General features: G+C 47.1%; 1 protein-coding gene across 1 annotated transcript in view; it reads right to left on the reverse strand.

Annotated features, from left to right (window-relative positions):
• Positions 1 to 26,605, reverse strand: part of LOC147901134 (uncharacterized) — a 467,121-nt gene that overhangs the window by 230,736 nt on the left and 209,780 nt on the right. Inside the window, exons 16-21 of the mRNA XM_087376081.1 lie at positions 22,998 to 23,225; positions 22,720 to 22,812; positions 22,355 to 22,516; positions 17,019 to 17,150; positions 16,226 to 16,483; positions 7,396 to 7,664 (exon numbers count right to left, since the gene is read on the reverse strand). Of these exons, the coding sequence (XP_087232207.1) occupies positions 7,396 to 7,664; positions 16,226 to 16,483; positions 17,019 to 17,150; positions 22,355 to 22,516; positions 22,720 to 22,812; positions 22,998 to 23,225 (1,142 nt within the window). The remainder of the gene's footprint in view (positions 1 to 7,395; positions 7,665 to 16,225; positions 16,484 to 17,018; positions 17,151 to 22,354; positions 22,517 to 22,719; positions 22,813 to 22,997; positions 23,226 to 26,605) is intronic.

A 26,605-nucleotide genomic window follows, 5' to 3' on the forward strand; every position in this document is an offset into this window, starting at 1 on the left:
TGTCGCCCTGGCTAGTGCATAGTCGGTGATGGGACGCTGGTGCCCGTCAAGGGGTGCCGTGCGTCTCGGTCTCCTAGACGAGGCTTGATGCAAGACCAGAGCCACCATGACTCCCATGGGACGTATCTCGGGTCTAAACAATGACGGGAGGTCCCCCAGAGTGATCTGTGTGTCCCCTCGATGTCTCGTGTGTCGTGCTGCGATCGTCGGGGTCGGGTTCTCTGTCACGTCTGCGGCTAGAGACTGGACGATCAATGTCGATGGGAAGAACTCTGTGATCCTGCTCTAAGAGGTGTCTGATGATGTGGCCAAGCAGGGAGCATGTGTAGACTTTCTGGTGTCTGGACCTCGCCTCCTCAATGATAGCCCTCAGAGTAAAGATGTGATCTAGAGTAGAGTGTTGTCTCCTAAACCCTGCTTGCCCTAGTGCCCGTTGCCCCCGTGCCTCTGTTGTTGGGTTAGTAGACTCATCCTCATGAGGTTATGGGAAGAAGGTTGGTGGACTTGCTTGTACACGTGGACTGCATGCATGGAGAGAATCACATAGAAGGGGATGGTGAAGAGTTGCATTCTATCCAATAAGCTCCAAAGGCGGTTATGAGGGTCGACTCCCACGAGATCAGAGAGAGAACTTGACCTTTGGCTGCTACACACAATCGAGGATAGAAGAATAGCGAGTTGGCAACCATGTGAGGCAGCTATCATCTACCGGTGTTGATGTTCTATATCGTCTTGAGCAGGTCAACTTTGAGATAAAATTGTGTAGTGTGTTTTGTGTGCCTATATGGCTATCCTTGATGCTTGTACTGAGCAAAAAGCCTAGTAGGGATATGCTCTTGTAGACAGTAGATTGATGCGTCTTTTATGAGAGTTGTTGAGTCATTTGTCATCTCAGTTCCCTCTGAAATTATATGCTCCCTATCGTTGGAGGAGCTCCCTAGCTGCTGCTGCCCGCCATTGCCTTCGCCCAGCCCTTGTCCCCTAGCGCCTGGCCGCTCAGGCCCCCCCTTGGCAGCTCCGCTCCCTAGCAGACTGGTCGCGCAGACCCCTCAGGCAGCCCCGCTCCCTACCTGCCTGGCCGTGCAGGCTCCCTGGCAGCCCCGCTCCCATTCAGATTGGCCGCGCAGGCCCCCTGGCAGCTTCTCGCTCTCTAGCTGCCAGGCCCCGCAGGCTTCCTGGCAGCGCATAGGCCACAGGTCGCGCAGGCCCCCTGGCAGCCTCTCGCTCTCTAGCTGTACAGGCTGCACAGGCCCCTTGGCAGCGCACAGGCCTTGGCTGCGCAGACCTCTTGGACCTGCGCCTCGGTCGCGCTCCATCTTCAACCTGCTTCTTCAGCCTGCTGTCCCTCTTCAGTCTGCTGTCCTGGCCGTGCCAGGCCACCTTCCAGGCCCTCTCCCTTGCTGATTGCCCGCTCTCCCTTGCTTCAGGTTAGGCAGTTTCAGGGCCCTCTCCGGGACTGGTTCGACTCGTGTTCCGGGGAGCTGAGATCCTCGGCTGTTTCCACGCATCGGCGGAGCTGTCTGCTTCAGCACTGAGTGACCTGTTTGCATCTCACGCAGGCTGAAGATCGAAGCATTCTTTTTACAGGTTTCTTTGGGGTATTACTTGTGGTTGGTTGCGAGTTCTTGGTGGGTATTTTCAGCAGAGGTAGCTCCTCCCTTCAGGACAGCGTAAGCTGAGACAATGGAGGACACTAATGCCACTCCCGTCGCCGAACCTGAGGAGATTGAAGTCACAGTTTCTTTTCCTCCCGACATTGTACAGATGATTGAGGTAGCAGAGGAGGGTTTTTGTTCGACACACATCATTGGTTTTCTACCCGGTAGAGGCCAATAGTTACGTGACTGGGTGTACACCAGCATGGCTTCTTTGGGTGTCTCAGTTACGGTTTTCCGATTGCTTGGCAGAGGGTACTTTTCTTTTGGCCTTCAGTCTGCAGAGCAGGCTCAAAGAGTTCTTATGAGCTCTCCGATTCAGTTTCAGAGCAGAGTCATCCATTTGTGGCCTTGGCGGAAGCACTTCAGTTCTACTTCTCCTGGACCGCGACAGGTCTCCTTTTGGATACTTTTCCATGGACTTCCTGATGAGGTCAGCTCTTGTCGCACAGCTGTGGAGCATATGGCTAGTGTGGCAGGTACAGTCATCTCTTCAGGTGCTAGACTTTCCTATGCTCAGTCACTTACTTGCGCAGGTGTTACGAGGGTCAGACTCATTTCAGATTTCCCCCCTCCTCGACCTTTGCCTACTTTGATTTCGTACTCCACTGGAGATGGGGTCCAAATGCAGCAGAGGGTTTTGTATGAGGGTCTTCCTGATTAGTGTCTTTTCTGTCGGAAGAGAGGTCACTTTATTAGGGATTGCCCCAGTCGTCGGCATCGATCAGAGACTCCGGATACATCTCATCCTCCGAGTGACCCAAAACCTACAGCTCAGCCTCCAGGGGTCTCTGAGCCTGCTCCGACTCATTCAGCAGAGCGAGAGGAGATTCCTTTGGGGGAGCCTCCAGTGAACTCAGAGGATTTGGAGGTGCCTCCAGAGGAACAGATTTCAAGGAGAGCTCGGAGGAGACGGAGACAGAGGGAGAGTCAGCAGTACGAGCAGCCTCCAGGGGTTTCGAGCCTACTTCGACTCATTCAACAGAGCGAGAGGAGACTTTTTTGGGGGAGCCTCCACTGAACTCAGAGGACTTGGAGATGCCTCCAGCATGGAGAACTCGGAGGAGACGGAGACAGAGGGAGAGTCAACAGTATGAGCAGCCCCAGGTACGTGCTCACAGTTGTCAGAGTTCAGACACATGTGCAGGAGACCCCGGAAAGGGGAGATACAGAGGACCATCCGCAAGCAGGTCTTGACACTGTGCAGGAGATGGTAGCTCAGGGAGTTGAGACACACGTGCAGGAGACCCCGGAAAGGGGAGATACGGAGGACCATCTGTAGGCAAGTCTTGACACTGTGCAAGAGATGGTAGCTCAGGGAGTTGAGACACACGTGCAAGAGACCCCGGAAAGGGGAGATGCAGAGGACCATCTGCAGGCAGGGCCTCATACTGTGCAGGAGACAGCAGCTCAGGATTTGATGACTCTTGACACTTCTACCCCGGAGGTTCATTTATTGGTTTCTGAGACAGTTATCCAACTGGAGGCTGCTCAGGCTGCGGACACGGTGATGGATGCCTCTTCACAGCAGTCCAGTGAGAGAAAGGTATTTCATGACACAGGTCAGAGACAAAGCCCGTCCCAGGATTTCATGCGCCTGTATGAGGTTCCCTCGAGACCTCTCTCTCTTCCCTGTCGCACAGTACCTTCTTTTGTTGCTATGCGGAGCGTCCTCTCAGACACACCTCCCAGTACAGCCTCGTCCTCGTAGCTTTTCACACCTGGCTTATCCAGATCTTTTGCGAGTGCGGTCACAGATTTTGCTCAGTACCCAGAGAGGCGTGAGGGTTGGGAGATCCTAGCAGACCTTTTCCTTTTCGTAGCAGAGGCTATGGGATACTTTATGCAGGCTACCAATCATGGCACTTTGGGCCTTGATCTACCTATCCGACAGGAGCAGGAGCTTCTGGACACTGAGTTTGCTGATGATACGGCACTGACAGTCAGAGGAGATGCATATAGTCTTGCTACTGCTGCGGATGCAATTGACAAGTTCTGCCTGGCCTCAGGAGGACTTGTCAATTGGAACAAATCAAAAGGCATCTGGACTGGAGCTCAGCAGGATACACTAGCATGGGGAGGAGACAGAGGCTTTGTATGGATACCCAGAGGCACCTCCACCAGATATCTAGGCTTCCAGGTTGGCATTGAGGTGTCCCCCACGCAACAGTTTGCCCCAGTTCTTGAGAGTATTCGGAGAAAGCTAGCCTACTGGAGTACGGCTAGACTCTCTTTGGCCGGAAGAGCGTTGGTACTCAACCAGGTTCTACTAGCGACTATGTGATACGTTGCGTCATGTTGGTGCTTTCATGCTGACTCGATCCGTCAGGTGAGGAGATTGCTCCGAAACTTCCTGTGGAGTGGTGGTGATGGTTTTGAGGACACTGGGGCCAGGGTTTCATGGGATACTATCATTTTACCCACCTCGCAGGGAGGACTTGGAGTTCTTGATCCTGAGATGCAGAGCAAGGCCCTTTTAGTCAAACTTCTTGTTAGAGGTTTGACTCCAGGAGATCAGCCGTGGAAGCAGTTCCTACTGCATGGGATTCACCAATGCACCCCCAGAGCAGCAGGCCAGTGGGCAGGTAGAGTCAGTTGGATCTTCCTGACGGACCAACATTCTCAGCCTTCCTCACCACTAGTGAAGAGGCTTATTCAGATATGGGATCATTTTAGACAACACCTCATCAGAGCAGTTCCCTCCTCCAGAGAGGAAATTTTCCAACAACCACTATATCATAACCCCTTGGTTCGGTATCAGGGATCTTCCCCTGGTACAGAACTTAGGACTCCTTTGGCCAGATGGCATGCTCAGGGGATTGTGACAGTCGGAGATTGGTTTAGGGGAGGTGTGGAGATGTCAGAGGAGGTGATCAGAGATAGTTACGCACCACTTGGACAGATTGCTGCCACCAGATTACTGATCATGAGAGCTATTCCTCAGAGGTGGAGAGATATGCTTACAGATCTAGACTATGTTCATCCCATCTCTACTTGGTCAGGTTGTTTTAGTGAGTCTGGGCTATGCATTGGAGTTCGTTTAGGACCGGCACCGTTTACTTATTTTGAGACGGATTCCTCTCACAGATTGTATCCCACTCAGCCACCGGATCGACAGGAGCTCCTTTGGCAGAGAGTCAGGGTCATTGGCTGCCTGGGTAAGGAATGGGCCACAGATCCATCCAGGTTGACCATTGCAGAGGATCCTAGATGGAGACTTTGGATTTTTGAACCAGTACCAGCTCAGGATTCCAAGCCTACTTCACCTGCAGGTTCAGCCTGGGAGGTGATTTCTAGCATTACCCTATGGCGGATATGGTGTTCGCGCTGTTCTTTTGTCCTTGGGGGTCATTTATGCACGGAGGCCGACATTCTTGCTTCCATTTGGGCGGAGATTATCTTCACTCTCAGGAGTCAGTGGGAGCGGTGTACAGGCACCTCTTTGGCAGCTCGTGGGAGACTTTTATCCTTCATGAGGACATGGGACTGCTCATTATTTTTTCATTTGACCCCTTTTGGGATGTCGTGGCATTTTAGACTACCACCATGGCTTTTTTGCCACATTGTTAAGGCTAGGGATAGAGTACTTTCTCTCCCACCTGTTGTATGATTCGTTTTGAATGGAATATATCACTTTCTTGTTTCAAAAAAATTATATGCTCTTGCTTTCATTCAAGTTGTGAATAGCTTGCTAATTGTATTGCATGCATCGGTGATTTGAGGCACAAAGTCATCAGTTGTATCGGAGCCAAGAATGTTGGGTTTTTTTTCTTTGTGATAACACCTATTGTGGTGCATGTATGTCTAGGGTTACTTCACTACAGTGGTCAAGCACTCCAGTCACAAAGAAGCATCGAAGCAAACGAGGTTGTAGAAGGAGTTCTCTTGACGTGCTTGCAGAGGCGTGTTTCAGAATTCTTCTCAATCCACAAAGATTGTGAATATGGACTAATCCAAGAAAGATAAGCACGGGGCTATCGTGATAACTTTCAATGGAAAGAATTTCGCTTCATGGGGCAGTTGGCAATGCGACTTCTTATCATGCAGAAAGGACTGTGGAGCATAGTCTTTGGCACAGAAAAGAAACCAAAGGAGAGATCACATGATGCTGATAAAATACCAATATGGGAGAAGAAGGACGAATCCCGAATTGATAAGTTTTTGTATTTCCTCACTCACAATTGTCACATATTTGGGATTCATGGGATAGGGCCTTTGCCGATCTAATGTCATCATGCATTGGGATATCTGGGAAGAGCTCTAGGTCCAAAAGATTTCCATCATCTAGATGTCAAGGCAACTGCAGCAGAGAACTGAAGCCACTAGAGGCTTTTATGGATGCGCCTTTCTTGAAGATTTAGTAGCTCTAGCATGCTTTTCATAGGGAATCTGGCCTTGAAGGTATGCAGCACTTGAGAGGACATAGAGGGTCTGCCATTGAAGGTATGTAGCACTGGAAGAGGAGATAGAGAGTCTGCCATTTTGGGTTGAAAAAGCTTTTCACTTAATCTATCCCCCTTATTAAGCAACCTCTTAATGTCACTCTCACCCTATTCCACCGGTGGAATTGGGGATTGTATAGTTTTTGGAATGCACTTCAAACCATATCAAATGTCGTAATGGTTGATATAATTTTGAATGAACACACACTTGTGCCAGTAAAATATGTAGAACAATTTTTTGATGTTTTTGAATAAAATGTTGTATCCTATACAGTCTAGGATACATACTTCACATGTAGAATATCTTCATCACTTTTTAATGATCTCATTCAAGAAGGTGTACTTCGAGGATCAGAACTGCATCCATGGGATGAACTCAAGGAAAACATTGATCTTATTGACTCTTCCTGGTGATTTTACATGGAGCAACAATCAAATTGGCAGCAACAGAAGGGAGGCTAGACTATGTAGAATTTATTTGTCTCAAGGCCTTCTAAACAAGTGGTTAACTTGACAGGACTCTCTTTCCTTGTCTAATCACAAACCTGTGTACTTAGTTTTGGGAGTGGGAAAAAATCTTATTCCTGGTTCAAAGCAGACCCCTCTCTCTTTCAATTAAAGTATGTATTAAACCAGATTAGTCTCTCCTGGAGCGCTATCTATTCAGAAAATATATATATTTCAGATTCCTGGCTAATTACTGTAGAGAGTACCAAGAGAATCCTCAAGGAAGCAAGAAAAGCTAGAGCCAAGATTAGAGCTCAGAGAATGGACTTCGTACAACACTCAATCAGCAAGGTTAATTTTCTTAGCATAGGTTAATCTTTTTAATGTATGGTTAAGAGAGATAACTTTTAGTTTTGACATCTACATTAATTTGCTCTCATGTAGGGAGAGGGGAGCATACATTAATCCTTCAAGAGGAATTTGAATCCACAATCTCCCCTCTCACAAGTATGAGGCCTTCGTCGGCCAAATACTCTAGAAGCAATCATCTTGATTCTTTGTTGACTTTGTATGATGGAAGAGCATGAGGCATTTCCAGTTTTCTCTTTTGTATTGTTGCAAATTGTGGGAAAGTTTTTCCCCCCATTAAAAAAAACAGATTCAGAGAGATTCCACGTTCCATCTACATCTCCCTACCACTAATTTCTTAACTAAACTTGCAATTGTACTCTTTGACAAGAATTGGGTATGAACTAAGTGGAAAACACAGAAATAAAAGTGAATTGGAAGACATTGTTTTGAATTGTAGAAGCTCACAAAAGTTTTTCACTAGTTGAGAACAAGTTACTTACCCAGGATTCATGGTGATAAAGACTGAGCAAGAAGGATCGAGAGAGATCTCAGTATCTTCAAAAATGAAACGCTTTAATTTCTGTTGGATTGCCAGTTGGATGGTAAGGATCTGCTGTGCAATCACTGAAAGCACCTCTAGATCAATGCGATTGAATTCATCAAAACAGGCCCATGCTCCACTGCTGGCGAGTCCTTTGAAAAATTTCCCCATGGCAATGTAATCTAATCCATCTGAGCAATTAAAGACAACACATTGCTTTGCCATAGCCTGTTGCAATTTAAAATGCTTAGACTCAATAAAGCAGTAAATAGCTGCCTAAAAGGAGTGGATGAACAGACTAAATATTTCACTCGATAATATATCATTAGTTTACTTGAATCATGGTAGCAAGTTCAGCAAAAACTTTTAACTGACTGGGATGAACAAAGGGACACAAGAGCAGGTGTCTGTATTTCAGTCTCTCTTTAGCAGGCTTTGGAGACTGTAGGTAAGGAGATTTGACGTTTTGAAGTCTTCAACGTTATATGCTAGGGCTTCACTATAGGGATTCCTGACATTCATGCTTACAAAAATGATCTGAACAAGAGGCGATTTCTAGTTTTCTTATGTTATCAAGTAGAAGTTTCTTAGATCATAATCAGAATGGACAAATATGGTGTGTGTAATTCAGGCCATGCTAGAGTAGGCTATATAGGTTTTCTTCTTGGTTATAATGCCATTCATAGCTATGGTTTGGGTTAATCACCCTAGCATGGTGGAGGACCCTATGCCATGGCTGGGGTCTGTGTTGCGGCAATTGGAATGGGGCTGGGCAGCCTGTGTGATGGCTAATAGATGTCAGGCAGCCTGCTGGGTTGCATTTGTAGCTTCTGGCAGCTAGTCTAGAGGCTCTAACTGCTCTGTGGATGGCTGTGAGCTTGCGCATTGCCAGGGTTGGTGTGGGAGCTCTAGGAAACAATCTGGAGCAGCCTGTGTGGACGGTGAGGTGCTGTTGCAGCATTGGTAAAATCAAGACAGTGAGTGAAAGGGTACTCAAAACCATAGTGGCAGCTTTGAGTCTTGGTGGTTTAGCTGGGTAGCTTGGGTGAGATTAGAAATACTCGAGCAGCCTGTGTTCCCCACCAGCAAGCTTGGTGGTGGAAGAACCCCAGAGGAAGTTGTAGAGCCTGGAGTAGATGCTGATTATAGCAAGGGCCGACCCCTTTTCCTATGTAGAGGTTGCTGAGGAGTCTACCAAGCTTGATCAGGATTGTCAAGGTCCAACTGTTGTAGAGATGGGGTCCTGGATGATCAGGCCAAGGATGATCGGTGTGAGCAAATGGAACTACTACTATGAATGGGAGCCATTGAGGAGCAGCTTTCTGTTTCGACATCAAGGATCAAGATCTTGTTGGTGACTTTTTGATCTGGCCAGAGGGGCTCTCATGGCTGCTCCTGACCAGCAAGAGTACTTGCACTGTAAAAAGTTACACCTGTGGCAAAAATTTTAATACTTTTGGCCCTCCAAAGGAAGGTTAGAAGTTGTTGACTACAAAGACAGCTTTTCGAAAAGTGATCTTTGATAATGAGGAAAATAAAATTGGGTGGAAAATCGTTACTCTCTTCGAGGTCAATGAAGACAATCCATTTCTGTGACGGTATTGAGGAGGATGTCTTTCTAAACTGGACAAAATTTGCTTACTTTCATGCACAACTGGGACAATTGTTCACCACCATCTGCAATTTTTGCTGGGCATTATCCGTTCAAGAAAGGATATCTTGCCATCCCTGTGGATAGGCAAAAGTACTTGCACTGTAAAAACTTACTCTTGCAGTAAATGTTTAACCTTTTTGACCGTCCAAAGGAAAGTTAAGAGTTGTCTTTAAAGTCTGACTGAAAGACATGGTCTTTGAACAGTAATCTCTTTTTTTTGCAAAAAGAGACTTCTATTAAGTATTAAAGAAAAACCGTTAGAGCAAGCTCCATATGGGATACATCATGCAATGCACGAAAAGCTCAAGAGCCAATAAGAAAGGATTGAGGCTGATAGTGCCATCTCAATCTGGTAGAAACCTCCGAGAAAAAGGGAGAACCCCTCCAAACTCGAAGAAATATAGTCCTTCTAGAAGAGGCTGCACGTGAAGGGCCCTCCCTGCATGCTAGCCCATATGGCTATCAAAGTGTGAACCGTGTCAGTCCAAATACCCGTGAACACCTGTGATGGGTGTATCTATGTGCCATCCAAGGCCTCAGTACATCTGGCTCTCCAAATGTGCCAGGAGGAAATGCTAGCCAAAATCTCCCAAGAGGTGTCCACTGAAACATGAGAAGCTCTGAAGGGAGTAAGTGGTACATCCTGAAGAGAGTAGGGCTCTCTCACCTGCCGGCGGACCGAGAGTGCCCAAGAAGAAGGCTCACCCTCATAAAACACCTGGGGCACGGTAAGGGATAACTGTGCGACCGAGCCCCAAGTCATGAAGAAAGGGGAAGTGTGAAAGATGCTGAGTATCCGAGCAACCCCTTTCCAAACAGTCCTCGCCTGACTGCAGTCCCAAAGGCAATGTCGCACTGACTCCTCTGCAGAATGACATGGAGGACAAGTGGGATCAGCCCCGAATTGTGATCTCCACAGGTTCACTGCAATCCCTCCATGAATAGAAAGCCAAAAGAAAAGAGTGATCTTTCTATTTCTGAGGGATTTCTAGGGCCTCCTCCAGAAATTTCTACACAAATCTGCGGTGATGAAGAAGTTTTCCCAATGGGGGGCTCTGGAGGGAATCCAACCCCTACTGTTCAGCTGAAATCTCCTGGCATTACCAACAGTGAAACGAAAGAAGGGAATCCCCCTCTCTCGGTGCCCATCATCTATCCACTCCCACTCTCATGGGTCCCACTGCAAGCACCTGATAGGTGCACCTCCATATAACCACAACCTCCAGGATCCCAAGGCCAAGAGCAGAGGGTCGGGGTCTAAGTACCACTGCAAGCCCGCTCCATGGTCCACAAAACCAGCAATCCTGACAAGCTGAAAGGCAACCTCAAGAAGAATGCCATCCTTGGATGTAGAGAGTAAACCTCCATCCCCAACGTCAAAGACCAGTGCGTCTTCCCCGAGACCTCGGAGAGCGATCACCTGTAAGGGAACTGATGTCCTCGAAAAAGCGCCCATCCAAGTGGTGGAAGTAATAGGCAACTCAATTGTCCATTCCACTGGGATGGCTGCACCTATCTGCTGAATCCTGCCTGCTACCCCTCTGAGGTGACTCACAGATTGCAGTCTGTGATCCTCAGGTAGCCGATAAAAGCTTTCCAACTGCCTACTGTGTAGGCGGGGCCTCTCTCCCATTTAGACCACTGCATGTAATGGGAAGTGCCCAGTGGTTTGGCATGCTCGTTAAGAATACTATCATTCCGAATGATCGGATGCCTATCAATCTCTTCGACGGTAGTAGGTGGAATCCTTCGAAGAGTGTTCCTGAAGCTCCCCCAAGCTTTCAGGATGGCAGTCATGAGAGGAGAGGCATGAGATCTAAGAGGGGCGGAAGTGAAAACCCAGCGAGGGCTCCACCCAATCATCTCCCACGGTTGGTGTGCAAGCCTGAATGCGTCCAAAAAAGAAATCCTTCCAAGGTTCCTGCCCAGGCATGAGTCCCCTCACCACCACCTTACAAAGCAATTCCCTGCACTACAAGTCCGGGTCAATGACATTAAGGCCCCCTTCACATGTAGGGAAAATAATAGTCTCCCACGCCACCCTTGCTGCAACATCTGCTGTGCCATCAAGTCCACTCCATAAAAAATTCCTGACTGGTCTAATGAGCTGAGTGATGCAATCCCTAGACCGGCACCAGCAAGAACACACAAACCAGGAGGTGGCCAAGAGAACCTGGTTCACTACCACAACTCTAGATGCAAGGTCAAGTTTGGTAGAGCTCCAGAAAAGGAGCTTTTTCCTTATACTTTCTAGTACTGGGGCAAACTGTTGTGCTGGAGAGATGTCCAATCCTACCTGGCATCCCAAATACCTGATAGGAACACCCCTCTGAATCCAGGAAAAGCCAATGTCAACTCCCTAGCCTAGAGTGTCCTCATCACTGATCCAAAAGCCAAAGGATTTATGCCAGTTAATGTGTGCCCTTGCAACTGAGCAAAAAATATCCAAGGCTGTCCGGAAAGAATCAAGTGACTGCGAAGAGGCCTCAATAAAAATAGCAGTATCATCAGCCAACTCACAGTCAAGAAGCTCCTACTCCTGTCTCAAGGGCAATCTCAGCCCAAAAAGCTCAGCCTGAGATCTAAGGAAGATACTCATAGCTTTTGCCACAAAAAGAAAGAGGAAGGGGGCTAAAGCGCATCCCTAACGAACTGATCAGGAAATCTGAAACCTGTCACCCCTTACCCCTCCAATCAAAACCTGGCTGTGGGCTGATCTATAAAGTGAGGCCACCCCTCTAATCCAAGCATCTGAAAATCCAAATCGTAGAAGACTGCCCTCAAGAAAACCCCAATCTACTCTGTCATAGGCTTTCTCGAAGTCCAGGAGTAGAACTGCTAGCCTTTGCCCACTCTGCATAGCCCACTCTTTAGCTTCCCAAAAGGAAAAGATATTATCAAAAATGCTCCTGCCATGCACAAAGCCTGTCTGAGTATCATGGATGAGGTCTGGAAGAAGGGGATGCTGATCGCCTTGGCAAGGATTTTGTAAAGAGTGCCCAAAAGAGTGATGGGTCTCCAATGGGATACAAAATTCCTGTTGCCACCTTTCGGGATAAGGTGAATGAGTCCCTCGGTCAGTGAGTCAGGCATCTCACCCAAGTCCCAAATGCCCTGCAGGGCTGAAGTAATATGATCACCTATCATATCCCAAAAGGCTATAAAAAAAAGAGTAAGACCATCGGAACCAGGGCATTTGCCCTTATGAAGGACAGAGAGAGCAGTCTTGAATTCTGTGTTGGTCATCAAGTGAGCATAACATCTCTGGGGTGACCAACACAGGTAAACTCTGCCAAACTTCATCTCTAGCCACCTCTCTGGCCTGTGAGTTCGGATCTGCAGAAAGTAGGGAGGCATAGAAAGCTGTCGCTAAGTGCATGACGGTTTCCGGATGGGACTGCAAAACACCGTCAGAGTCAATAAGATGCCTGACACTCTCTTTACTATGTCTGGGACCAAGTGTAGAGAAAAAGTGTTTATTGACTCTCCCTCCCATCTGTATCCAAAAGGACTCCCGTGCATGGAAGGCATACTCTACTCTCTGATCAAGCAAGGTCTATAAGTGAGCCCTTGCCGCAGCAAGGCGCTCCTGTATCCAAGCATCTGATGGTCGTTTCTGCTCCTCCCTCTGTAGGGCTGCCAACTGCTGGCGGATACTGACCTCTCGCCTGAGTACCTCACCTCGCCGAGCACTAGCAATGGAGTGATAAAAGTAGCTGATACTGGCAAGTGCTGTGGCGACATGTGAAGGACCGGCCACCCCCCCTGCATATGAGAAACCCAGATCTCCAACACTGCCTCTGTGAGAGTCTCATCCGTGTATAAGGCGTCGGGGATCCTGATACTGTGAGACCGTCCTCTCAGATGAGGCTCTGAGATGGACAAAATTACCAAAAAATGGTCTGAAGTGGAAACACCGGTGCAATGCAAATTGTCCCCCCTCTATCAAGAGCCCAGTCACCCACATAGAATCTGTCAATCCGAGCATGGATAGGTACCTGCACCCTATGGTTCGACCATGAAAACAAAAGTGACTGAGATTGAACAAGAAATGCATCATCTGACCAAACATCTCTGCCATTGAACCTGAACAAGAAGGCATCCCAGGCTGCTCTCTCAACGGAGTGGATACCACCTTCTCTGCCCCCTTTCTTATCAGAAGGTGCCTCAACCATGTTGAAGTCACCTCCAATAATCCATGAATCCGCAATGTCAGCCCACGAGAGCAACTCTTTCCAAAACAAAACACGGTCCCCTCTGTTGTTCGGAGCATAGAGGTTGAGGAAACCAACCTTACGTCTGTCAATCAGAAGTAAAACCCACTGGGCCCTAGAGGGGGTTATGGTACCGTGTCCAATGACCAGAGGGAGAATAGAATCTGAAACTGAAATGCATGTACCTCCTCTTGTTCCCAAGGCAGGAAGCCAAAAAGTCCGGCCTGAGAGCAGCTTACCTGACTTGGAGCAATCTCTGACATCCAGTTTGTGTTCCTGAAGAAAAAGAATGTCTAGGGAACCACCTGAAACACCTGGATGGAGCTGATTCCTGATCAGCTGTCTGCGACAGCAATGAGGGATGCCGCCCAATCCCTGTATATTCCAACTGGCTATCCTCATCGGCGGGAGGAAGTGGAGTGGAATACCTTACCCGAGCTGGTGGCAGAAAAATAACCTCTACCGGAGCAGACCTTTTGCCATACACATGAGGTCCAAGGGGAGGAAAGTCCACTAGTGAGAGAGAGAAGGATCTCTCAAGAGGGATGCCGATAACTGGCTCTCCAAAAGTAGAGGGTACAAAATCATCAACTGGGAGGCTAGAGAGGTCCTCCAAAGCGGAAAATGAGTTCCGCTGAGCTAGTCCTGGGGAGGGGGTACGAAGGATTCCTACCGAAGCAGGAAGAGAATGTAAAACCCCCTTCCCTCTGTCCAAAGAGGGAGGCACCTGTACTGGATCCTGATCAAAAAGTGGTGCGGACGAGGTGCCAACAACCTGGGCTGCTGAGGAAGGTACAGCCTAATCCAAGGGTAGAGTCGAACAAGGCTCTTGAACACTAGTCTCCTCCCGAGGCTCCAAGGGGGTAGCCTCCGAAGAGGTGGAGGTGTGAACTAAAGTAGAGGGCCTAACTGCGACCGGAACCCACCGTGGGCCAGAGGTGGTGCGGGGTGCCGAAGGGACTCGAGTAGCCCTAGGAGGGGGGGGGCGTGTCTGAGGCCGTGTCTGTGGAGCGGTACATCCTGCTCTTGCTCTCTGTCGTAAGCTAGTACGAGCTGGTTGCTTTCTGGGCCTCTTTTTCTTCTTTGGGCAATCTCTGGCGAAGTGCCCCAAGGATCTGCAAATCCTGCACTGGTCCTGCCAACCTGCAACCTCAAATCTCTGGCGGAAGAAAGACCCATCAGGTCACTGTAGCATGATGTGGTCATCTGAAATATTGGGCTCCTGGACAATGAACCTAGCCCTGGGTGCCCCGTCCATCCTGACCGCCTCAGCAACCGAAGAGGGCTCGCCAGGAGAGGGGGGATCTCTGCTATCACACCAAACCTCTCACCAATAATTGAAAGAAGCCAGTGATAAACTGAGGGAAGACCAGGAAACCTGATGAAAACAGAAACTCCCTGCTTGTCCTCTTCAACTGGGTTAAATCCTAGTTGAAAAGGAAACAAAAAAAATCCTCCTGTAGCCTAGAAGTAGAAACCCGGCGTGTAGCAGGTCTCTCGTGACGTCCGAGGAATCTAGGCACACCTGAAAGAAACCTCGTCCCAACAAACGAACATCCTTGAGGTGGGGGGCGAGGTCCTGAGGAAGCGCCGCCAGCATCCAATCTCTAGCTTGTGACCTGGAGGGGTGTGAGCCATGAATGCGTGCGAAGAGAGTCGTGGAACACTCATGCTCCAAATCCTTTTGCAACTACTGCAGCTCGTCTTTTGAAAAAGTGACAGTTCTCACGGCCGGTGTGGGACTGACTGAATGGGAACCCATTCGTCAATCGAGGTGTGTTGGCCAATTCAAACACAAAAAATAAAAAACTCCGTCCGCTTTCCTGAAACCCAGGAGACCCCTATAGGAGAATAGGGGTACTCCAGATGAAGGAGTGGGTGAAGGAAGAAGGGAGAGAGAAGAAGAAGCCAAGGAGGAGTCAGCAAGGGGGCAGCAAGAAGGAGGAGGAGAGAGGAGGGGAGGATAGAGGAGAGGAGGAGTGGAGGAGAGGGGGAGGAGAGGAGTAGAGGAGAGGGGAAGGAGGAGAGGAGGAGAGGAGAGGGGAGGAGGGGGGGCCTAGAGCGGGGGGGGGGGGGGGGAGCAAGGAAGAGCAGGGGGGAGAGGAGGGGATAGGCTGCAGCCGGGGCGGAGCAGCCTCAGGCGCAGGGGGGGAGCAGACTGCAGCGCAGGGGGGGGAGGCTGGAGCAGGTAGGAGGGAGGGGCAGCGCGCACGGGAGAGGGCAGTGCGGGGGAAGGGGGCAGCGCAGGGGAGAGGGCAGCGCAGGTAGGAGGGGGCAGCGAGGAGGGAAGGGAGGGGGCAGCGAGGAGGAGCAGGGAGAGAAGCAGCAGGAGGAGCGGGGAGAGGAGCAGCAGCAGGGAGGAGGAGCAGCAGGAGGGAAGGGAGGGGGCAGCGAGGAGGGGAGCAGGAGGAGCAGCAGGAGGAGCGGGGAGAGGAGAGCAGCAGTCGAGCAGGGAGAGGAGGGGAGCAGGAGGAGCAGGGAGCAGCAGCAGATCGGATCTTGAACAGTAATTTTGATTATGGAAAAAATACAATTTGGGGTGGAAAATCATCTGCTCTCTTAGAGGCCTATAACCAGATTCCAACATTTGTGCTTCCATAGAAAAGAATGACAGTCTGTTTTTCTTAAAAAGTATAAAAAAACCCCTTCTCTTTCAGTGAGCAGCCAATGAAATGAAGTTTATTTCTTCACTCTGTCTAAAGTGTACACAGTTAGAACAAAAATGCAGGCCTGCATGAGTATCAACAGACAGGAAATTCAGTGCTCCAGTGCATGATGAAACAAAATAATAATAATCTCAGAAACTCATTTGATTCCAATTAAGACATTACCATAAATTCTGCACGATTATCTTGATGAGACAATTTCAAGCATAGTTCCCCCTTTAAAGAAAGAATTTGAAAGGATATGTAGACTATAACCTTTGCAAGATCCTTTGTTGTCTCTGTCTTTCCAGTACCTGCAGGGCCAGCTGGAGCGCCACCCAAATTGAGATGAAGGGCACCCATAAGAGTCATGTAGCAACGATCTGTTAATGGAGTAATCACCAGGCGAGGGGTATTTCCTAGGTATTCATACCCATAAGAAAGAGATGCTTGAACCATTCTTACTATGACTTTTTCACTTTCCCAATAATACCGCAGCTGGCTTACCCATTCAAAATCTGTTACGGCTTTCACCTGATCATGAACCGAAACTTGTAATAATATCTAATAACAAATTACACCCCAACAATGACAAAAAACTACAACAGTGTACAGGTTAAATACTAGACATATTATAAAGTAGTGATAATCAAAGACTTGCGAATCAGGTAGTACATGGTGCATATGATCGTATTGACAAAGTATAACCAAAGAATGTCTGTACACTCAAAAATACATGTGCCAACAAGAACATGAAGATACTACACTAGCTTGGTATCCATGCAAGTGAATGGAAAGGAAATTTAAAGATAAGAATATTACCGAATATCTTCATACCATGGTGAAGATCACTAATAAAGAAACAAAAATCCTAAAATCTATTTAAATGGAGAATTGATAAACTATCATAGGTTGATTTCTGCATAAATGTTTGTTTCATTTTAAATGGCAAGTGTAATATTGTACACATTGGAGATTGAACTAAGAGATGTTTTTGTAGCATAAGGATGCCAAAAAATATTTCAAATGTTGCATGGATTGTTGGCACTCAACTCTCTATGATAGTTACCTTTTCATCAAGCAGCTTCTGTACCACATCACGAGCATGGACATCAATAACAATAAGTGCCCCAAGTGTTAATCTTGCTAACCGTGTTAGGGGCTTTCGAACAAGGTCAGTTAAAGCCAAAAGTTGCACGACCTGTCCCACAGCCATGAACAATGTCACATACATTTGAAAATTAAAGAGAGAATTTTCAAAATTTTTTAATTTTGTAAAGGCTTTTCAAGGATATTAAAGTGAAAAAGTTGAGAAGGCTGAAATTATTGGAGATGACACTTACAATCAGTGTGGGGGTTATGCATCTAGTGGATTCATTGATCCATAAAAATGTAAAGGATATCTATAGGCCAAGAGCCATAAAAATGTAAAAGGTCTCCAGTGGATTCCTTCATCCGTAAAAATGTGAAGTCTGTCTATGGGCCAAGCCTTTCAAAAATGTGGGCGATGCTCTAAGGTCCTCCTACAACCTTCTTGGCCTTGCTCCTAAATTGAGCACACAATGTAAATGATGTCCATCCAAACATTCACAAAGTTAATTATCAAAGGGTGTGTTATCCACACATCACTAGTCTACATCACACAACCAAAATAATATAGTAGAGGTTTTATGCCACCACTGGCCTCCCCCTTGGGTTTGACCCCTCCGCCAGCTTCCAAAGTGAGGATGCAGCGTAGCTTCCATCCTTACTATGCACTAATACATTTTTAAGTGTTTCTATGACTATGTTATATTGCCCTAGGATCTTGATGCCCATTTTGAGGATCCACCTGTTCAGCTCCTTGTATCAGCTTTCACTCTCATAGACCCTTGGATCTTTCAAAGACTTTATTGTACATATATAGAGACCATCCAAGACCTATAGTGCAAGGTTAGTGGCTAGAAGTGACTAAACCAAGGGGGCCACTTGGTAGATTGACATGGCATCGAGGTGATGTGACAAGGGCCACATGGTGGACTGGTGAACATGGTCACTTGGTCAACTGGAGCGCATAGTGAACAAAGCCACTTGGTTGATTGGAGCATATGGTGGTGCACATGGAGAAAGACCAGTTATGTCAACGGGCATCATCTCACCAGGTCCAACTCACTACCAATCAAACGCACCAAAAGGTGCACATGGAGTAGTTACATCACACCGACCAGAGAGGCTAGCGAGTTAGAAAGTCACCAAATCCATTAAGAGATGGAGCAGTGGAATGGCTGAGGGAGACAGCACGACAACCAATAGGAAGGAGGAGAGGAGATTTTCAGCAAAGAGAGGACTCCCCTAGGGAGGAGCGGAGCGATATGAGGTGAAGGTGAACGTGAGGAGATCATGATTTGGATCATCATTTGTATGGGTGTGGAGAAGAGAGTGCTTGGAGATAGAGGCTTGAGCTACGAGCTTGCATGATGTAACGGGATTCTTGGTGAAAGCTCTTTGTATTATCCAAGAGGTGGTCTTGTGTAGTTCGATGGACTTGGTCAATCCATTGCTCCCTATCACCAATATCAAGTAAGGATGTCCCCTTTACCAACACTATCTAGGCTGTTCACTGATGATGAACTAGATAATTGGATGGGCTCACAGTGGAGCAGGGTCCCTAATTGTAAGCTACACACTCGTCGTATTGCTATATGCAGATGACATGGTCCTATTTGTAAAGGATGAACATGGACCACAGAGACACTTGCATACTTTACATGAATTCTTCATACTTTCTAGCATGGAAGTAACCACCATCACAAAGACCAAGGTTATGATCATTGGGAAAAGACACATGCAACTCACTTTCACATTTCAGAGAGGACTTGGAGGTGGTACACTCCTATGAGTACCTGGGCCTAGAATTCACTTTCACATTTGAGAGAGAGGACTTGGAGGTGCTACACTCCTACGAGTACCTAGGCCTAGAATTCACAGCAGACGACACACACGTGTAACATGTGTATGGAGAAAGAAAGAAAGAAAGAAAGAAAGTCTATTACGAGAGAAGGATCCTAGGGGAAATGAAGGCACTTTGCAAAAGCACCACATCTAGAATTGGGCAATGCGAAAACACCCTAGTACAGACTGTGACTCTTTATGTGCCAAGTTGGAGGGCTTTCTAGAGGCTCATGGAACAGTGTGGAGAGAGTGAAAAAAGGGTTTCTAATCAAAGAACTAGGAATCAAGGTTCAAACTCCCTACCTCATCTTACTAGCTGAAATGGGCCTACTACCACTAGAAGTGGAAGCCCTATGTGTGCTTTAATAGGGAAGTTGTAGGAGCAATGGGTAATGATGATGCTCTATAATTCTGCTTTGTAGACTTCGAGAAGGTGTTTGACACGGTCCCTAGATAGAAGCTTTGGGCAACACGAATAACAAAACTAGGGGTCCCCAAAGCCTTAAGGGAAGCCACGCTTGTTGACTGAATTGGCAAGGCCACTAGTAGACGACTCAATCTATTTGGGCTGTTCATTGATGAACTAGATGATTGGACGAGGGATCCCAAAGGAGCAAGGTCTCGAGTTGCAGGCTACACACTCCTCCTATTGCTATATGTAGATGACGTGGTTCCATTTGCAAAGGATGAACATGGACTATAGAGACACTTGGATTCTTTACACAAATTCTGCATATTTAATAGTATGCAAGTAACCATTGCAAAGACCAAGGTTATAATCATTGGGAAAAAACACATGCAACCCACTTTGACAATTGAGAGAGAGGACTTGGAGGTGGTACACTCCTACAAGGCCTAGAATTCACACACTACTACAAGTCTAACGTGTGGGAGAGAAGGATCCTAGAGGGAATAATGGCACTTTTCACCCTGCAAAAAAAATGCAAAGTATCACATCTAGAATTGGGAAATGCAAAAATATCTATACACTACAATAGCACAGACCGTCATTCCTTAACACCATCACTCCCATTCACAAGGCAGGGGATCCCATGAGCCCAAAAAACTACAGGACCATTATGATTGGAAATGTCATGTCCGAGATCTATGCATCAGTGATTGATACAAAGGTTAGCCAGTTTACAGAGCTGCAGGGACTCAAACTCGAGGGCTTGCAGACCGATCACGGGATTCTATCATATAATTACAATTACACGTGTCATTGAGCAAGCTAGAGCATGGAGACGGAGCGTTTATTGCTGCTTTGTAGATTTATGCAAAGCTTTGGACATTTGGGCATGCAGCAGCAAGAGTTCTATGCATTAACGGTGGGGTTGTGGGCAGATTCACACTGAGAAGGTCGGTAAGGAAAGGCTGTCCCATCGCCCCTCTTCTTTTTGCGATCGACAACAATTTGCATGCCAATTGTTCACAGATGATATTATTGTATCACTCCGGAAAACACGGATCAAGTGGTCAGATTACTCCAAGTAATCGAGCTATTCTGCAAAGTGCCTGGTTCTAAGTGTAATTGGAATAAGACATTCCTGTTGAGATCTAACGCCGAACCCCCTCCGAGCTAGGAGTTGCTATTGTGCCTAGAGGCAAAATCATCAGATATTTGGGAGCGCTACTAGGAGTGGATGTTTCCCTCCGCCAACGCTTCGACTGGTTCAAGACTTGATTCGAAATCCCTTCACATTCCTTGAGCAGAGGTTGGATATGCCTAATTCTAAAGGGATGAGATAGATTTGATATTCGCTAGTGGAGACCAATTATCCCCCTGGACACAGCTTACAAGATCTTGGCTAAGGTCTTGAGTCTGTGCTTGACACCCCATCTTCCAGATATCATTCACGCGACACAGACCGGCTTTGTCCAAGAGCGCAGCATCCTGGATAATATCTTCACCTTCTGGGAGGCAATTGACTGGACCATAGGAGGTGCAGCCTCTCGCTATCCTTCTTCTCGATTTCGAGAAGGCATATGACACAGTTGAGTGGTCCTTCCTGGAGGGGACTATGCAGAGACTCGGCTTTTCAGAGAGATGGATTAGAGGGATTTCAGTTCTTTATGCAGGCAGCTCGAGCCAGGTGATCATCAGGGGCCATACAGGCGAGGTCTTTCCACTTTCCCATTCAGCGAGACAAGGCTGCCCATTGGCCCATTATCTCTTCCTTTTTGTGGCAGAAGCCTCAAGCTATTTTATGTGTTCTCACGCACTTGACCTTACAGGGATGAGGTTGCCGATCCGGCAGGAGGAGGAGCTCCTAGATTCGGAGTTTGCAGATGATACTATGCTCTAGGTCGACGGCTCTACAACTAGACTAGAGAGGGTCAGAGGAGCGCTGTCCATTTATTGCGAGGCCTCCAAAGCTCACATAAATTGGATGAAACCTGTTGGCTTCTTCACAGGCACGGAGGCAAGCCAAGATGTTCGAGGTTGGGGAGCAGATTTTGGCTTTCGATGGATTCCGGAGGGAGAGACGGCTGGATACCTAGGCTGTCAGGTAGGCATCGACATTTCAGCAGAGCAACAGTTCAGCCCTGTTCTAGAGTGTGTTCGGCAGAAGCTCTTGTACTGGAGCTCCACAAAACTCTCGCTTGTAGGTCGAGCATTAGTGGTGAACCAGGTACTCTTTGCCACATCCTAGTACATTTCTTCTTGTTGGTGCTTTCACAAAGGCTGCATGGGACAGCTACGGCGCTTGGTTCAAAATTTTCTCTGGTTGGGATCGGACCGCACGTGCAACACCAGAGCCAGTGTGGCTTGGCAAACAGTGATTTTGCCCCAGGCACAGGGTGGACTTGCCATTATTGATCCAAATATGGAGAACAGAGCCCTCTTGGGCAAGGGCCAAGGCTGAAAATGCACCTCCAACCTTTAGCGACCTTCGAGAAGAATGGATAGCCCATGAGGAAAAAGGTCCTCCTAGCCGAAGCAGCCCTAGAAGATCCCTACATACTCACCAAATGGCCACTAAAGTTTGTACAATGTTTGTCCAAATACTAGCCATCGTGTGAGAAGGGTGACATGGGAACCATCTAGTGCCCTTTGCCAAGTCCTGCATAAGGGCGTAAAGATTGAAGATAGTTGACCCTGGCCCTGCTATGGAGTCCCATTTTATTGTCATTTTTCATGTCAATTGGCATATCCTTGCCAAGAAGTATCACCAAAGCCAGTGTCCACAGAATGACACATCCAAAATCCAATGTTCATGGCCTGCTGAATTCCCTCATTACTGATATCATTGTACAAATATGTAAAAGAATACTGCATAAAGATTGTGAATTCGTGATAGTGATAAGCTGGGCTTGAAGTTATGAAATCTCAAACATTGTATTGTCCAATTGAAATTTGAAAATCCATTCAACCAAATGGAACTGGGTCACAGCAATCTGCAAATAATAACGTTGTTATAAAGTTCCTATTGTTAGTGGGCTCCATTATTGCCAAATATGTTTTTGACTAACCTGAATATTGTCAAAATAGTCTTGTAGGCTACTTGTACTAATAGCACTTTCTACTTGTTCTGTCCAATATACTGAGCTCCCACAAAGAACCACTTGACCTGGCCAGACTTGTACCCAATCTGTTCTTGGAACTGTCTTGTATGCAGCCAACGCTAATTTGATCTGTATTTTGCAGGTCAAAAAATATCACGTTCAGAGTATATTCTAAATGTAAGGGTCATTATTTCTGTGATATTTTTATGAAGTTCCAAATACATCATATGAATACAATGATGTGTTTTAAATACCCCCAGCATCTTGTGTTTGTCACTTATTCCAACTTTTGTGTTATAGAAAGTAACCTTTAGACAGAATATCTACATGACCTGCTGAAGAAGACTCTCTTTCATCTTTTTCTCAACTTCACTTAGCCAATTCTCTACATTTCCAAGAGGTTGCATCGTAGATGCAAATGGCACCTATAGATTAGAAAATTCTCAGCCTATTTGTTTCTTGTAACTGTACCCATATTTAAGTCAATAGTGTATTCCTATTTCCAATTCTTACCATATAACCTGTACTAAATGTTTGAATAAAATTACAAAAAAAGCACCACAGTTAATTTGTAGCAGTAATAATGAGAGTTAATGTGAAAATCTATTACCTTTTCACCTTCAGCAGAATGCATGGCAACTACCTCCAAGTCTGGCTTGAAGTCCAATTCTGATATAGCTTCAAAACATTTATGTAAATGTGGCTGAACAGCCAGTGGATTTTTTGCCTGGGAGAGAATTTGCAGCAATTCATCATTCGATAAAAAGAAGAATCGGCTGAATGCTAAGCGCTTTGTCTCCAAATAGTCTGCGAGTCCCTTTTGCACCATATCTATCATCTGCAAGTGTCAAATAAGGTTCAAAAAATTGTTTTCCAGAATTGATGCAAAACTCCTGACCTGTCCTAAAATATCATGCTATGCAAGGTATTACTTGTCCATAAAGGAGCTAGGCCCTTTGTTGATTAGCTAAATTAAAAACATATATGATTTGCAACTATAAAGATCCAGAGTTTAAAGAGATGAATTGATTCAAATGAAAGATACACCCCATTGGCCCGTGGCAGAGTAGATGAGGGATGACACTTGCCACTGCCGCATCCAAGGATCCAAGAGACAATCTCTCACTACTTATGGAGCTCCGCAGGTGGCACATGAGATTTGGCCATCCTTAGGATTGCTGCATGGTTGAGGTGGTTCTTTTCAGAGGGGAGGCACATATTCCACATTGAGATGGTTTCTCACACTAACTTTGTGAATGGCGAGACAATCAGATGATGCTAACAATGCAAACAGGAGCTGTTCTCCCTGCTCGCAAGCACACTGCCTCTCCCCCCTGCCATAGCCTCTTCAGCCCCTCGTTTCCAGCCTCCCTCCCCCCCACCTTCACCTCCGCTCTCACCCTGTCTTCCTTTGCTTCTTCCTGTCCGCTTCCTGCCCATTTCTATCGCGCTAGTGCCCCTTTTTGGCTGCTTGCTAGTTTCCATTTGGTCGCTCATAGCTTCCAGCTGTTCATGCCTGTTGCGGGAGTTCTTCTATGGTTACCTTGCTGTCGTGACCAGTTCTGATGCTCTTGGCAATTCGCATTTGCTTCAGGGAGTCCCTGTTGGCTCTAGCATGGACCTGGGCATTTTGGGTCCAGTTTTTTGTGCTGTTCTACTAATTTGAGAAAGAAAGAAAGAAATATATATTAACATCTTCAGAAGCCCTCACGGGACTATGAGACAGCGCACACACCAAAAGGGTAAACACAAAACATCAGTTATAGACTGAGAGTCTCTTGGGAGTGCATATAATCACGTCCAAAGTTATTATAGATAAGCTACATGATACTAGGTAAGATAGTCAGCCTGTATTACATCAATTTAACACTGAGAGTCCTTGAGTTTGGATATAAAATCTTTGATAAGTGCTTTCTGGCAGTCCCCACTACCTTGAGCTCTCTTGAGCCTGGCTATGGTCTTTTCTAGGCTCATTTGGGTAGTAGATGAAGGCCCACGTGATAATTTCTCCACCATGTAATTTCTTTTTGTCTCTTCTTGCCTATTCCAGCAAGTTGGTTAGCCTGTGTCAGAGCTTGGAGCAGTTTGTCTTCTTCCTGATTTCTTTGGCCGCCTTTTGTGAGGACCTTATATTTCTGAAGAAAGAGCAAGAGGGGCTCACATGGTAGCTCCCTTGACTCCCATTACCGTTAAGGTTCTAATTTCTCCAGAAGACAAGCAACACGTCAAGAATGCAGTTCAATCAGTTCAAGACAGAGCTTTGGTCCCTGGCATTAGTGGAGCAGAGTCCCATTTTCCTTGGCCCACACTTTGTTTACTTCATCCCTTGGTACCACGGGTTCATAGTGGGATGACATGGACTCAACGCATCATGTGAAACGTTCCCAATGACACTCTGCTTCCCGAGGCTCCTAAAGGAGTACCGACCTATCCTTCCCTCCATGGAGGGCTGTTTTGGCACAATGTCCCTGCTGATTTCAACAACCTTGGTTGTGGCAGATGATGGGGTTCCTCGTCGTAGGGTGATTGTGGAGGACTTTGAGACTCTTCCTAAGGAGATTCTCCTCGAGACTCTTGAGGGGGGAGAGCTCTGATAGAGGGTTGATGTTCTAGGCTTCCAGGGTCAGTGTCTTTGGTGCATGTAGATGGGCCATCTGGCACAAGCCCATCCCACGGGACATGGTCGGGCTCCCCGTCCTTCTTAGGCTCGTCAAGGGAAGCAGAGGGAGTTTCGTGTAGGCAAAGCCCAATGCTTGTCCAAGCAACAGCAAGAGTCCCAGACTCCCTGGGTGAAGCCTTTCAAAGGGGCTTCAACCAAGGTGGAGAGAAAGAAGCAAAGGCAACTACCCAACACTACTACTTGATCGAAGATATGATGGAATTCAGGCCCAACATTACCTTGCGTCAACTTTGTTTGTTGTCTCCACAAATCAAGCACCAGACCATGTCATTCCTGAACCGTATGCCAAGGGGGTCAACTCAAGGGACCTATTCAGGACGGGCCCACATTGGAGACAGGACCAGTTCACGACGGAGATCATTTGCTCGGCTTACACTGCCCTCACATGTGAACAAAATCCCAGGCTCACTGTGGATATTAATGGAGTGGAGCTGAAGGATGTCTTCTTGGATGGGGGTGCAGCCACCGTGAACATCATGCCGAAAGGTACGCCACAACAACTGGGTTTGAAATTGACGACGATGTCTATTTCCAAGTACACATGGCTGATAAACGCAGAGTGAAACCTCTGGGAGCAATCAAGGGTGTTAACACAAAGATTGGCTGTGTGACATTCCTATACAACTTTGTCATCTAGGATATGACCGAGGATGAACAATCCTACGTTGCGGTCAGCAAAGACCATTCAAGATTGGTCAATAGATGAAGCTCGGTTGCCCTTAGGATCCACATGCTTGGAAATAGATATGGTTACGAGAAAGGCATGGCACCAACCCCTCGAATTAGGGGAAGAGGATTTTGAAGAGCAAGCTGGAGTGGAAGAGGAGCGTTGGGCTCTTGGGGACTGGCCCATTGGAGAAGACCAAGATGAAGGAGAGGAAGCACAAGCTGTAAGGGTTTTCAAAAGCTTGAGTTACTTGTTGGATCATGCTTCCCCAGATGAAGATGAAGCTGTTATCTTAGATTGGATGGGTGCCTTGGAATCCTTGTTCGTTAATATAGTGGAAATAAGTTCTCCAGATTATGACAACCAACCTCCAAGTGGGAGGGTACAGGAAGCACCAAGCCCTGATACTTCTCCGTCCCCTGGTCTAGGTGAACTTTCCTGATGCCCTTCAGTCTCTGCATGTATCGAAGGATGGTCTCCACAACTATTTGATGCTAAGATCACCAGTGCTACCAGAGCCAATGAGCAGGATGGTTCAGTGTTGACACATGACATGGGCGGCAACCACCCTCAAGAGGTAGGTCCAACATTGACACACAACATGGATGGCACCAACCCTCAAGAGCTAGGTCCAATGTTGACATACGACATGGGCAGCACCAACTCTCAAGAGGATAGTCCAATGTTGACACATGAAATGGGTGGCACCAACCCTCAAGAGGGCCATTCCACAACCATAGACGATAGGAACATTGATGACACTAATAGTACCATGGAGACCAGTGATAGGGAAGCAAAGGACATGGAGAGTATCGATTGGGTGGATGAATATTAGGATCAGTTTGATACCGAAGCAAGGCATGACCGCAAC

This window comes from Dipteris shenzhenensis, chromosome 6 (assembly GCF_047967505.1).
Source record: "Dipteris shenzhenensis isolate YYH24624 ecotype China chromosome 6, Dip_SZ_1.0, whole genome shotgun sequence".
Classification (NCBI taxonomy): Eukaryota; Viridiplantae; Streptophyta; class Polypodiopsida; order Gleicheniales; family Dipteridaceae; genus Dipteris; species Dipteris shenzhenensis.